At 40.0% G+C, this 13,553-nt stretch overlaps 2 protein-coding genes across 3 annotated transcripts in view; both read right to left on the bottom strand.

Moving 5' to 3' along the window:
• lmln (leishmanolysin-like (metallopeptidase M8 family)) overlaps positions 1-5,432 on the bottom strand; it is a 16,040-nt gene extending 10,608 nt beyond the window's left edge. Inside the window, 6 exon segments of the mRNA XM_008327804.3 lie at positions 343-521; positions 691-808; positions 2,567-2,649; positions 3,510-3,540; positions 3,996-4,099; positions 4,824-5,432. Of these exon segments, the coding sequence (XP_008326026.1) occupies positions 343-521; positions 691-808; positions 2,567-2,649; positions 3,510-3,540; positions 3,996-4,099; positions 4,824-4,955 (647 nt within the window). The 5' untranslated portion in view covers positions 4,956-5,432.
• A 146-nt stretch (positions 5,433-5,578) lies between these two features.
• Positions 5,579-13,553, bottom strand: part of LOC103391513 (TGF-beta receptor type-2-like) — a 16,755-nt gene continuing 8,780 nt past the window's right edge. For both annotated transcript variants that reach the window (XM_025063944.1, XM_008327797.3), the window contains exons 2-8: positions 10,541-10,694; positions 9,309-9,523; positions 8,514-9,226; positions 8,212-8,349; positions 6,776-6,917; positions 6,562-6,689; positions 5,579-6,434 (exon numbers count right to left, since the gene is read on the bottom strand). In XM_025063944.1, the coding sequence (XP_024919712.1) occupies positions 6,252-6,434; positions 6,562-6,689; positions 6,776-6,917; positions 8,212-8,349; positions 8,514-9,226; positions 9,309-9,504 (1,500 nt within the window). In that variant the 5' untranslated portion in view covers positions 9,505-9,523; positions 10,541-10,694 and the 3' untranslated portion in view covers positions 5,579-6,251. The remainder of the gene's footprint in view (positions 6,435-6,561; positions 6,690-6,775; positions 6,918-8,211; positions 8,350-8,513; positions 9,227-9,308; positions 9,524-10,540; positions 10,695-13,553) is intronic.

Genomic DNA, 13,553 nt, shown 5'->3' with positions numbered 1-13,553 from the left:
ATATATATATATATATATATATATATTTATATGTATATTTAGTTCCATAAATATGTTATGTTTCTGGTCTCTTGTGCAGGTTTTTGTTCTTGTTGATTTAATAAATTAATTAATAAATTAATAAATTGTGTTTTCGTGACGAGTCTGTCGCGAGACACACTTTAAATAAAAGTTTTTTGTTTTTTTTTCACAGTGTCAAAAAAATACGTTAAATTTATTCGGACATATTTCAATTCTGCCAAAAGCGCAACTGCTCCTCCACCTGAGAACTATTTCTTTTAATAAAAAAATGAATGCATCTTTAGTCACTAGACTCATAGTAGTTACAGTGTCAGTCCATACCTGTCAAACTCAGCCTCCAGTTGACAGTAGGCGGCGTAGGCAACAATGTTCTCCTGACCGCACCGCTCTGTGGTCACACCGCTGACATATAGAACAAAGTCGGCGCCTTCCACTCCAGGACCATCAGGGGGCCCCATGGGGCCACAGGACTTTCCAGACTCACTACACACTTTACATTGCTGTGTAGAATAAAAAAAACCCCAGAAAAGTAGAAAAAGAAAATCAAGTTAATTTCAAATGTATTTTTGTTTTTATCCTAATAAATAATTCTTATCACATGCAATGCATCAATGCAAATCAACAAGACAATTTTAACGTTAAATTGTATGTACGGGAACTTTTCTTGACCTGCATGTGGTGCTGCGGGACGACAATGGGCCCACAGCGGGTGACATCAGCGCAGGCGCCCTGACAGTATCGATGAGGGTCATCTTTCTTTCTCAGATACTGGTTGGTTGCACATTGTCTAAAAAAAATCACACGATAAGTTTATGAGCAACTTCAAATTTTGTGTTGATATACCGTCTCACCAAAAATCACAATTTAATCGATCCATCGGTTCTCAAGGCCAGCTATTCCTTCTGGGTCTTATAGGTAAATCTATGTTTCATTTTAGTGTAAACAGTCAGCAGCAAAATCTAATTGTAAAAGCTGAAGTTATAATATTTGCCTTTAACATTTTTGATTAACACTGATTACTAACTCTGGCATTTTGAAATTGTTTGCCCTCATGGCGTAGTATTGCAATATGAAAAATCAATGTATATACAGTGGAACCTCGAGATACGAGCGCCCCGACATACAAGTATTCTGAGATACGAGCACGCTTACAGACGCTGGGGCTAGGTGGCTGGGCACTTGGAGCAGCCCACGCCGCCTCACTCGTTCACTTCACGTGTTCGTCGACCTCTCTACGCATCTCCCTTCTCTCTTCCGTATTGTGTTTGCGTTATCTACGTCAGTGGTTCTCAAACTTTTTATACTCTGTACCACCTGAGAAAACATTGAGCTCTTTGAGTACCACCATGATGACCAACTGTGAGTGTTTTATGTGTTTTTAGACATAAAAATAAGAACTGATTTGGTTCTGTTTTTATACACCACATTTTCTTTTTGAATGTTGACACAATTATTCTGCAGTTGCAAAGGCTGACCACTGTACGGCAGTGTTGGGTGATTCTCAGGCATCCACTGTAGAGGCTTATATGCAACACTGCCATCAAAACCTATTCTTATCATAGAAAATGACATTTTAAAAGCTGTCCACTGTAGTGACCGTCATGCATGAAAGGGCTAATGTTGGTCATCATATGCATGACAGCCAACATTAGAATATAGCAGCATAGGCCTTCCCTATTAGCTTCCACCACACAGGAGAGATGTTTATAAAGATGTTATGTTTAAATGTTGTATTAATTGTGCATGGTATGTATTAGATTTAGTCAATTGAAAATGTAAATGTGAAAATATTTTCCCCACGTACCACAATCAGAGAGCACTCAGCATAGTTTGAGAACCACTGATCTATGTGATTTTTTCCTCTCTATTTTGTCCATTATTCTCCATAATAGTGACAAGTCCTAAGAAAGTGAGTGGTAATGACGGTAGTGAGAAGAAGAAACGCACGATGACCATGGAAATAAACATGAAATTGTCAATAAATATGAGCGTGGGACTCGCTAAAGAAAGAATACGAAAAAAAAAATAATAATAGAAAAGTAGAAAAATAAATGCGCAAGTCAAGTTATTCTAAGTTTATGTAAGTTACGTACGTGTCCTGGAACAGATTATGCTCGTATCTCGAGGTTCCACTGTAATACATATTTTTGAAGTCCAAGTGTACAAGCAAACCCCTTAGTACACAACATAGGAAAGTCTCAGTATTTATTTGTTATTTGGGGTTGTTATCTGTTAGAAAGTGTGTGTTTTGTAAAGTATAATTTTATGTTTTTAAAAAGCCTACATCCAATAGGAAGCATGTACAGAAGTTAATCACAGTGGGACTAAATGTGGTATTGTACATTTGAGTAGCCTAATACACTGCAGTATAAAAACAACATAAAATTAACATATTTTCAATTGAGGTGATATGAAACTTTGAAAAAATTAAGATTTCCTGGCAAACCCAAAAGACATTTTTGTGTAATCACAGCAAGCAATGTTGGAAACTTTTTTTTTTTCTCACAAAACGAAAACAATGATGTAAAGAAAAGAATGCGTGAACCTGCTAAGAAGCACAGGACCAGTCCTGTGTCTGACACTGAGCGCCCTCTGCAGGAAGTCAATAGCCTGAGGAAAAAGTTTATCCTGCAACACAAAAAAAAAAAAAAAAAAAAACTCAAAAATTGACATATACCAGCACCATGAAGACGTTTTCTTTGTCTGAAAATAACTGTCATTTTTTGTATTTTAATTTCCCGACTTTACTGTTAAATTGTAACATACTCCATTTATTTCATTTCTTTTGTGAATATAGGCGACAGAACTGCTGCTGCTCCCTGTTGACTCCAGCAACAACAGCACCTGTGATCAACTGCTGTTTAACTTAAAACAACTGTCACTTCCTGGCTCTGTGGTTTTTTTCTCCCAGGATTGGGAACTTAAAACAACTGTCACTTCCTGGCTGTCTTTTTTTTTCCAGGATTGGGGTGTAGCACTGCTGTGATGCTTGAATGATAACAAGCCTCCAGTCACTAGGTGGCAGCGACTTATACAGTGGTTTTCTGTCACAACAATCCCCTGATTGTTAAAATAGATTAATAAATTGAGCTGCAATGCTGCCATTTAGTGGCTTTCATTTTCACATACAGCTGTTTTTTTTTCCACAGAAGTATTTTTAGGGCACAAATCATTTGGCAAAACGCAGGCATTGTGTTATCGGGATTTCATTATTGGAGGAAAAAAAGAAATTATGCTTATATCAGGCCGATAATATCGGTAGGCTGATATTATCAGACATCCTTAGTTTTCTTTATAAGCCGTTTTTAGGAGTCCCCTTTAGCTGTAACCACAAAAAATTCCATAGAGAAATTTTCAAATGTATTACTTTTCTGCCATTCCAGTTTGCATTTCGACGCAACAGAAGATTACCTGGTCCTGTGTCACTGTCAGACACTGGTGGGAGAGTAAGTGAGAGAGAATGACCGATAAAAATATCTGTTCCTCACCTTAACCAGCCTCCTCTTGTCTGCAGGAAGACTGTGGACAACCAAAGGACACATTAGATAGAGTTTGTCAGTGTCTGTGTGAGTATGTGAGCGAGAGACATAGCGAGAAAAAGACAGAGACAGAGAGAGAGACAGAGAGAGACAGAGAGAGAGACAGACAGACAGACAGAGAGAGAGAGACAGAGAGAGACATAGAGAGAGACATAGAGAGAGAGACACAGAGAGAGACAGAGAGAGAGAGAGACAGACAGACAGAGAGAGACAGAGAGAGAGAGAGACAGACAGACAGAGAGAGACAGAGAGAGAGAGAGACAGACAGACAGAGAGAGACAGAGAGAGAGAGAGACAGACAGACAGAGAGAGACAGAGAGAGAGACAGAGACAGAGAGAGAGAAAGAAACAGAGAGAGACAGAGAGACAGAGACAGAGAGAAAAAGAGACAGAGAGACAGAGAGACAGAGAGAGAGAGAGAGAGAGGGAGCTTACTGGTCAATGCTGAGGTCATAGATAATCTGGATCTTCAGCTGCAGTTCTTCAGAAGAGCTTCTCTTTGTTAAACGCTCAGACTTCAGGTGGACGTGATAGACAACCTGAAGCCGATTAGAGCAGAGAACAAGACAGCCACAAATGCTCGTTAATATATAATACTCGTTGATTTGTTTGTTTGTTTCCTATTATTCTAAATATGCAATATGCCCTTTTATGTATAGTATAATCAGCATCCCAAATACTGCTTAGCAAAACATAAGATAGAAATGAATTGAGGGAGAAAAATAATGAAACAGATAAGATGCAACATACGTAAAATGACATAATCAAAAAGGAATAAGATGAAGCATAGTCCTTATGGATAATAATGATAATTGAGTGACTTCACATGAAAAAAAAGCTTCAAATACAAACAAAAAACATGACATTTCTAATTGTAATAAAAAATAATATTTTTTATTAAACATCAATGGAACAACAAACTATACAATAAGCGATACCTTCTTATTTTATTCTGAAAAAAGTTATTCCTTTTTGAAATCCTACTTCCGGAAAATTACTAGCTGCTGTTGCTAGGCAAACAAATCCTAAGATTAAATGGAAGAAATCTGTTCCTGTGGGTAAAATAAATCTAATTTTAATGTAATTGAACCCGGTAGCTTAATGTTAGCTATGCACACTAACCTTCAAAGGGCTAACCGGCAAACTTAATTTCCGATGAAAAATATACTTCACTTGTGTTTGTGGAATTAGCATTAGAAGCTAATTTTGTTTTAGCTCAGCTAAGCTACGCTAAAGCTAATGCTTGACTAAGGCGGCTCTCACCTCCTCCGGTGCAGGAACTTGGTGCCTGCAGTTGCTGTGTCCGCTTACTTGTGCTCCAAGCAAGGGGAAGCAGAGCAGGAGGATGACGCGGCCGCGAAGGAGGCTTCCATCGCCACTGCGCCCCGGCTCCATCCTGCGCTCTCAACGAGCTGCTGCCGCCTCTTATTCATCGCTCGCTGCGTGAATCACAACATTTCACTGCATCTGTAAATATATCAATGTTTTTCGCAGGATAGTGTTATGCTAAAGATGACAGCGGTCGTGGTCAAATGTGTGTTGCAGCAGCTGTGGCGAGAACGCCGGTAACCAAAAATCGTCTACGAACTAAGATGGCTTACTGTGAGGCACATAGTGAGCAAGCACCACTACAAAGATCGTTCAGATATAAGAGGACTCACTACGCGTTCAAAAGGAAGCAGTGACGTTATATGGTGGAACAATATCGATTTAATTTTCGACTTTCTGTGTTCTAAAGGTAACACAGAATGTCTTTAACAACAAGATATAATACATTGATATTGTTCCACTATATAACAACAAGATATAATACATGTAAGGAATATGTTTATTGTTTTACAGCCATGATTTAATTAGAATATAATATAGATTATTCTCTCACATCAAATCAATACAGAATATAATGCAACCCAATAAACAATGGAGAGAAAATATGCAAAGCTGTGGAATGTAAACTTTAATTGAAAAAAAAACAAAAACAAAGCAAACCTCCCTGACAATGAAACAAGTACGAATGTAAACTTTAATTGAAAAAAAAACCAAAACAAAAACAAAGCAAACCTCTCTGACAATGAAACGTACAATCAAGTACTAGTACAGTGAAAGCATACAGAAAACAATTCCAAACACATTTTAAAAAAAATAAGCATAAGCATATAAAAAGCATTCCACACCACAAACCACTAAAACCATAAACATTTTCCAGCCATGTACTACTTTTTTTTTTCAATTGTTTCTCTTTATTTGTGGAAGTTGAGGAATGTTTAGGACCAGAGAATGTAACAAGGACTGGGTGGAAAATGTCACCAAAAACCTGGTTGTCTTTGATACCTGCGGTGTGATTGATGAATCCAGTTTTATATATATATATATAGGTATCTCAAGTTTAGTATGACATAACACGTATCTTGTGTATCTTGATTATAGTTGTTATATTTTAATATTATTTTATCTTTAAAAATCAGTATAATGCAACAGAACCAATTTTAACAATCAACACAAGACAGGAAATCTATACATGTTTCATTTTAGCTAAGATTTTCATACAAGAGAGGAGAGTCAAAGAGTTCATCCCTGCCAGCAGAGATTTTCACTTAAGTTCCCATGACACTCAATGGAGTGTTTTGTCCGTAGTATCTGTGTGCAGCTGAGAAACCTGAAGGCTGATAGATTAAGACGAAGAAGCTGTCGTCAGATTTCACACTCCTGTCTTGTGGTCTCTGCACCTGTTTTACCCTGCGGCTCCTGCTCCACCCAGTCCTGCTCCTCCTGTTGTAAAGCACTTAAACGCTCCACAACACAGTGAGCTGTCAGTCTGGCTTCTGGATCATGATCCCAGCACTCGGTGATGGACGAACAGAAGACATTCATTCCCTGAAAACAAAAATAAAAAAAAACAACTTAAAGCCTTTGTAACAAAAAACTGATGTCTTTAATTAACGTCCATAGAGCAAGTTTATAAATTGATTTCTTCCAAATAAAACCACATGAAATATCTGACTGGATGTTGCGTCCATGCTGGTGGAATCTCTGGTCGTCCTCTGTCCCTCAGTACCAGGTCTCTCATGCTCTCCACACAAGGCTGCTCACAAACCTTGGAGCCAAATGCGGGCTTGTAGCTCTCCACCTCTGCGCAAGGACATACAAAACATATAGTTCATAAAATGACAAGAAATATATTTTCACAAAACAAACTGTGCAGTGAAAGCTCTTACTTCCGATGGCCTGGCAGCGAGAGGCCATTTCCCACAAAACAAGAGCCATGGAATAAACATCCATCTGTTTGAAAGCCTCCAGATCCTCAAGGTTCACCCTGGACTCCAGTACTTCAGGTGCCATGTATCTTGCTGTTCCTACCTGAACAGGACACACCATTAGTTGCTCAAAGTCAACCGAAAGCAGATACAATCAGTGCTGGACAGGTTATGTACTTTATTCACTTAGTTACTCGTTACTTCTCCGAAAATTGTAACTGAGTTAGTCATTGATTTTGATAAGGTAATGTCGGATGTTAATTTTTTGCCGATATTGTCCGATTCTGCTATCAACCGATACTGATATATGCCTGTCAATATTTATTTATTTATTTATTTGTACAAACCACTGTATGAGCTGCTGGCACCAGCATTCTGCATATGATCCCATGATTCTTAAAATAAATATTAATAATTATTTAAATAATTACCTGAGCTGCAATGCTGCCATCTAGTGATTTTTCACTTTAATATACAGCCATTCATCCCACTAATTTTAGGGCACACATCATTTGGCTAAACCCAGGAATTGCATTATCGGGTGTTCATTTATCGGAGGAAAAACTCATAACGATTCTAACAGATATTACGTAATTATGCTAATGTTGGGCATCCCTAATTTTAACCATTAATTACCAGAGAAATTGAGAAATTGGATTTTTAAAGTAACTCATTAACATACAGTATATTATATGAATATTTAATAATATTAAATATATATATACATAGTATTTAATAATACTTAATATTTTTGTGACGTTCCCGGTTATTTTCAAAATTTACAGCAGTAAACAGTAAAATGAACTTCCATCAGTAGTATTGTTCGATAAGCCCTTTTTTTTTTTCCCCAACTGATATAAGTAAGAGTATCATATGTTCATTTGTGAAGTCACCAAGTTCAAATACCAATTCTTTTTGATTGTTTTTGGAAATCACATGGGCATCAAAATACAACCAAGTGGGAAAATGGTTACAGCTAGTTGTATAATCTTTTCATTANTATATAATTATTATGGCATGCCGTTCATCCATTTATCCTTGAATATATTAAATGAAACTTGTGCCCAAACTGCTCCAACTTTGCTGCTGTACCTTGCGTTTGGTTACTTAATCTCTTGTCCAAGTGCAGTTACCGTACAAGATTGGGCATGGATGCAAATGTATATACCAAATACTACTGCCTATGCCTGAACTCATGACATATTAATCTTACATATCAACACAATCTGAAAGTTAAAGAAGACATGCATATCATAAAATTGGTAACGAATTAGACAAATTACAACCAAAAGTTCATCTTGAAACATTCTAGTCCTTCAGTCCGATTGAAACGAGGAGGCTCATAAACCAAAAAATTGAGAAAAAAAAAACAGAATAATGCTTGAAGGGCAAAGTACCTGTCCACTGTTCGCATAGTCATCCACAGTGAGGGATGCATCCAGTCTCAGGGCCAGACCAAAATCACAGAGAGCACACTCCTTCCGGCTTTTCACCACAATGTTACTACTCTTCAGGTCCCGATGAGCCACAGGTATCTGCATCAACACAGACATCGGCAGCACCATGACGTTGACTGCTTTTTGCTAAGACTGTACTCTGAACAATAGCAAACTTAATGTGTAGCAACATATGGTTACTTTTTTTTTTTAAAGTGTGTCCACTTATAAATGCTTCTCTGTGGTGATCACTCTGTTCTTACCTTTGGTACACCACTAGGAGTCATGTCACTGTGCAGGTGAGCTAAACCTTTAGCAACACTCCCCGCTAAGGCAACAAGCTCCTCCCAGCTCAGGGTATTTGCTGTCAGAAAGTCTTGGAGGTTGCCAAAGCTGTAGTATTCTAGAACCAGCCAGTACTTCCTGTGGGGGTGACCAGGGAGACCCCTTTCCTCGGCTGCGAGGAACTGAACCACATTCTCGTGCTTTAGCTTTGGGTCTGTGAAGATTAAGAATTCATTTCTCCACGAGGTGTACTCCAGGGCAGGGAACACCTTTACCGCGACAGTTTCATAACTGCTCACTCCATCTCTCTCACCCTGCAGGAGGCAAGCCCGCCACACTTCTGCGAATCGACCCTTCCCAATGAGCACCTCGAGTTTAATATGTAGTGGTTCTGCAAGATTTCCCTGCCAGTTGTTGACGTCACTGATATTGTCAGTGTCCACTGATTGTTCCGGCAGAGTATGTGTGTCTGCTCCTTCTCTTCCTCCATCAGACAGCAGGTCTAATGTCTGGTAGAGTTCTGGGGCGCCTTTGGCGGTCCAGTCTGAGCGTGAAGTTTGGCGTGGTTTATGGTCGCAATTGTTGCGGTAGAAGTAGAAGAACGTGACAACAAGGGCCGCAACTAGGAGGAGGGGTACCAAACTGACCACGACCACTGGCACCACGTCTTTACTTTGGAGCTTGAAAAACCCTGTGAGGAGAAAAAGAAAAAAAAAAAACACTGACACTACCATTCAACTGTCACCCCTCCAATTTTCCTTTGTTACTCTCACCATTGGCCCTTTTGTTGAAAATGAGCTGGTCATTGCACTCATGCTCTCCACTGCAGCCACAAACCATCATCATGGCTTCATTCACTGCCTGCTGCTGGATCATATGGCATTCTCTGGATGTGGAGTTTTGCAGCAGACCAGATTCCACACCCTCTAAAGGCAACTCGGGCAAATGGCACATGGTTTGGACTGTCATGGTGTCATTAGTCTTCCTCCTGTCCATGAGTATTCCATAAACAGATTTTAGTCTGCAAAGAGATAAAGCAGTTGCCAACTACTACTACCCCCCCTTCAGAAAATTGAATTTTTTAAATCCATTATTCACATTACACAAGTAAGACAACAGCAGAGGTGACGACAGACCAACAGGTCCCATGTTCTTAAAAACGAAAATCACTGATTCTATAGACACTGTTGGAGAGTATGAGTGGCTTACAAACTTATTTGTAGTCTTTTTTTTACAGCCTAAAAAAAGTTTCCCTTCTTTTATAGGCATGTCCTCACTGAGAACTAGCCTATGTACTTTTGTTTGGTTTACTGTTCCATGCTGAGATTCCCGTGTTTTCCTTTCCTCTCTTCACACACAGCTCCACCCCTTGTCTTTTCTTGTATGTGTACAGCAGAGGTTCCCAAACTGGAGGGCGCATCCCATGAGTGGTGCAGTGCCATGACAGGAGATGTGAATGAAACGTAACGCAGCATATTGTCTAATACTGTAAATGTTCAACAAAAGACAAATGGATTGGTTGAAGGTGGTATTATTATTTTTTCATTTTCGCTCTCATTTCACAAAATCTCACTCCTGCCAACTGAACAAAGTTGGCAACGTTAACATAAAATGGGAGTTAAAGTGTGAAATAAATGAGTCTGAAAACAAAATTCGCATTTGTGCGTGTCCTGTTTGTTGTGCAAAATTGTTCTTATGAACCAAAAAAGGGCCCAGCAGTGAAAGTTTGGGAACCTCTGGTGTGCAGTAAGAGAGGCTGACCTTCATCTTAGCTTTCTACAGCACTGCATGATGGGAATGAAATGAGGAAACATAAGATGAAGAGCAAGAGATTACAGAGGTTTACTCAAGTCAAATGACAGACGGCACAGGGATGCCCCTGTTGCTACTGCTGTTATTGCTCAACAGCCACATAATATCACATCGGACTGACAGCAAAATGATGTTTAAAAACCACCCCCACTGAGCTACTCCTTGATTGTAAGTGAAATGTTGAAAATCTGACCACAGCGCCACACAGATCTCCTCACTGGCGGTGCAGAAGGACGACAATGAGCAGTTAGTGAAGCAGACGTGGTCTTGACACACAGGCGTGGTTGATTCACACCATTTACACAGGTTAAAGGTGAGGTGACTGGAGGAGGCATCTTTATGGAAGCCTGTAGTAAATACAAATACCAAAATACACATACAATTAGAGATGTCCGATATTAATATTCGATGATGTTATCTAAACGCTTTATTTCAGATGCTGTTTGCCCCCCAAAACTGAAGTAAACATCTCAGGACCCTTGAAGCAATTACAGCATATGTGGCAAAACCCAGGCATTGTGTTATCGGGTTTTCATTAAATGTGGAAATGTGGTTGTCCTCCATGCAATACCTCTGTCCCTTCTGGTCCAATGAGGATCCTGAGGATGTGTCTATGAAGATTCTTTACTTCTAAGTAATGGCAGGGTAATGATTAAATACCAGAATAGGGTCTTTAGAGTAAATCAAAGCAGGTACAAAGAAGATATTTGACTGTGTTAAAAATGAAAATTAAGGCAGGGATATTGGGTAAGGAGTTAAACATCTTCAACAGAGACTGTCCAGTTTACCTCTTCTTAACTGCATTGGATATAATGTTAGTAATGTAAGAGCAGCACATATATTCCTATTCCTATTATGTAAAAAGTTAAAAGCACAACAAATGTATATTTCTTACAAATGTAAGTAACATAGCATAGCTATTTTTCTATGTAAATTCTTCAATTCATTCTTCTGAGTAAGGTCACCTTACTGTAAAAAGCATGAGCTATAGTACTATTTAGACAGTCCCCGTAACACTCCATAACACTCCTTCAGGCACTTTATTGTATCAGTTCATTTCTAAAGGAACAGCTAAACTCGCTTGGCATCTGTAAGGAGTTAGGACAGATTGTCTACCAAAGGAGATTGGTTATCATTTGCCGCTCTCCCATGACTTTCATTGAATAAACTGCATATTCCTTGTGGCCTCTTACTTTCTGCTCCTAAGATGCTCTGCTTAAGCATGCCACTGCAAAGAAAGTGGCAGATGCCACAAAAACAAAACAAAAGAACCGGTTAGGACAGATTGTCTACCAAAGGAGACAAAAGAACCTCATTCTTGGCTGCCCTGTCCTTTGCAGAGTGGTAGCATGATCAGTCTAGTCTTAGGTATTATTAAACTGGACTGGAACCTGTATGGGTTGCCTGTGAAATGAAATATACACAACCAGTACTTTTGTTTCTTCTAGTGCCCGAGTTGATCGGACAGAGTCACTTGTGAAGTTGTGAGTCCACAAAGTGCTGTGTTAGTTTCCAGCACTCTGTGTGAACCTCATTTTTGATGAGACCAACAATTGCAGAGTCATCAACTTCTGCAGATGGCTGATTGGGTTGCAGAAGAAGCCTGCACTTACGTAACAGAGACAGGAACGGTGCCATAACATTTCCCTGCAGACAACCTTGTCGGAGACATAATCCTGGGTCCTCACATACTGGTGTCAATTTGTCAAGTAATCCACAGTCCACGGCATGTGAAGTAGTGTCAAACACCAGCGTACCCATTTTGTCTTTGAAAATTTCAGGATGGATTGTCTTGGAAAGACTCCTGATAAACCAGGGTACTCAAAGCCTCAGCCTCCCACCCCCATAGAAAATGTCCTGCCAAGTCCCTGTGCCAAACACATCATGAGCATCCTCTAGTTTTCTTACCAGCCTTAACTTGGAGTTGAGGATGCCACTATCAATTTAGGCGCACCTGGATAAGCAACCAAACACTGTGAGAGTACCCTTTATTTATTTGTTCAGTGCTTTTAACGCCATCTGTCCAGGACTTCTGCGTGACAAGCTGACAGAAATACAGGTGGCCCTCCTCATGCCCTGGATTGTTTACTACCAGATTAACAGACCACAGTACAATATATATGCTTAGAGCAACACTGGGGCTTCACAGGGTTAGTACTTTTCCCGCAATCCTCAGAAGTTTTCCGGTCATTCCGCAATAGCTTCCCGCAATCCTCAGAAGTTTTCCGGTTATTCCGCAATAGCATAGAATTTATCAGCAAGTGTGACAAGGTGAAGGAAAAGGACTGTGGTGGATGAGATAGATAGCTAGATAGACAGAGAGAACTTCATTAATCCCTTGGGAGTTCCCTTGGGGAAATTAAGACTTCGTTGTTGCGTGATGACATGACAGGAATGAGGCACGACCCAAATGCAGCACAAGGGAGATTCTCTCGAGGCGCAGCAGGTTTAGGAACAAAAAGCAAAACAACAAAAGCTCACTTGGTCAATGGAATGCTGCATACACTACAAGGTGTAGCCCTCTCGAATTCACGGACCACAAAGACTGAACACACAAACAGCCTCCCAATACCTGACCGACAAACAATGATCCCACAAAACTTGAAAGAGCGAGGTGTATATATATACCTAGGGCACCAGGTGACACACGTGAGACTAATCACAGAGACACAGGTGAGTGTGATCCCAATGATTAACCCCACAGCAGAGAGCAGAACCAGGAAATCAGACAGCCCTAATATTTGTAGCTTGCTGAGCATGAAGCCACCACATTATGACAAAGACTAAGGAACTGTTTGGGAACCTGAGAAGGTCCAGAGCAAATGACCCTCGAATTCATCCGGGACAGAGAGTGATAAAGATTGCAAGTACTTAGGTGTCTACAATCACAATCAACTGAATGGGCTAAAAAAAAAAAAAACTCTACAAAGTACTAGAATTGCCTCTATTTCTTAAGGTGACTGAGATCTTTTATCATCTGTGAGATGCTTCTTAGCAGAGGTGGGACCAAGTCATTGCTTTGCAAGTCACAAGCAAGTCTCAAGTCCTTGCACTCAAGTCCGAATCAAGTCCCATCCATCCATCTTCAACCGCTTAATCCGGGGCCGGGTCGCGGGGGCAACAGTCTGAGCAGGGACACCCAGAATTCCCTCTCCCTCGACACTTCCTCTAGCTCTTCTGGGGGGACCCCAAGGCGTTCCCAGGCC

This window comes from Cynoglossus semilaevis, chromosome 16 (genome assembly GCF_000523025.1).
Source record: "Cynoglossus semilaevis isolate Cse_v1.0 chromosome 16, Cse_v1.0, whole genome shotgun sequence".
Classification (NCBI taxonomy): Eukaryota; Metazoa; Chordata; class Actinopteri; order Pleuronectiformes; family Cynoglossidae; genus Cynoglossus; species Cynoglossus semilaevis.
The sequence above is the reverse complement of the archived record's forward strand: the minus strand, read 5'-3'. Positions and strand labels throughout refer to the sequence as shown.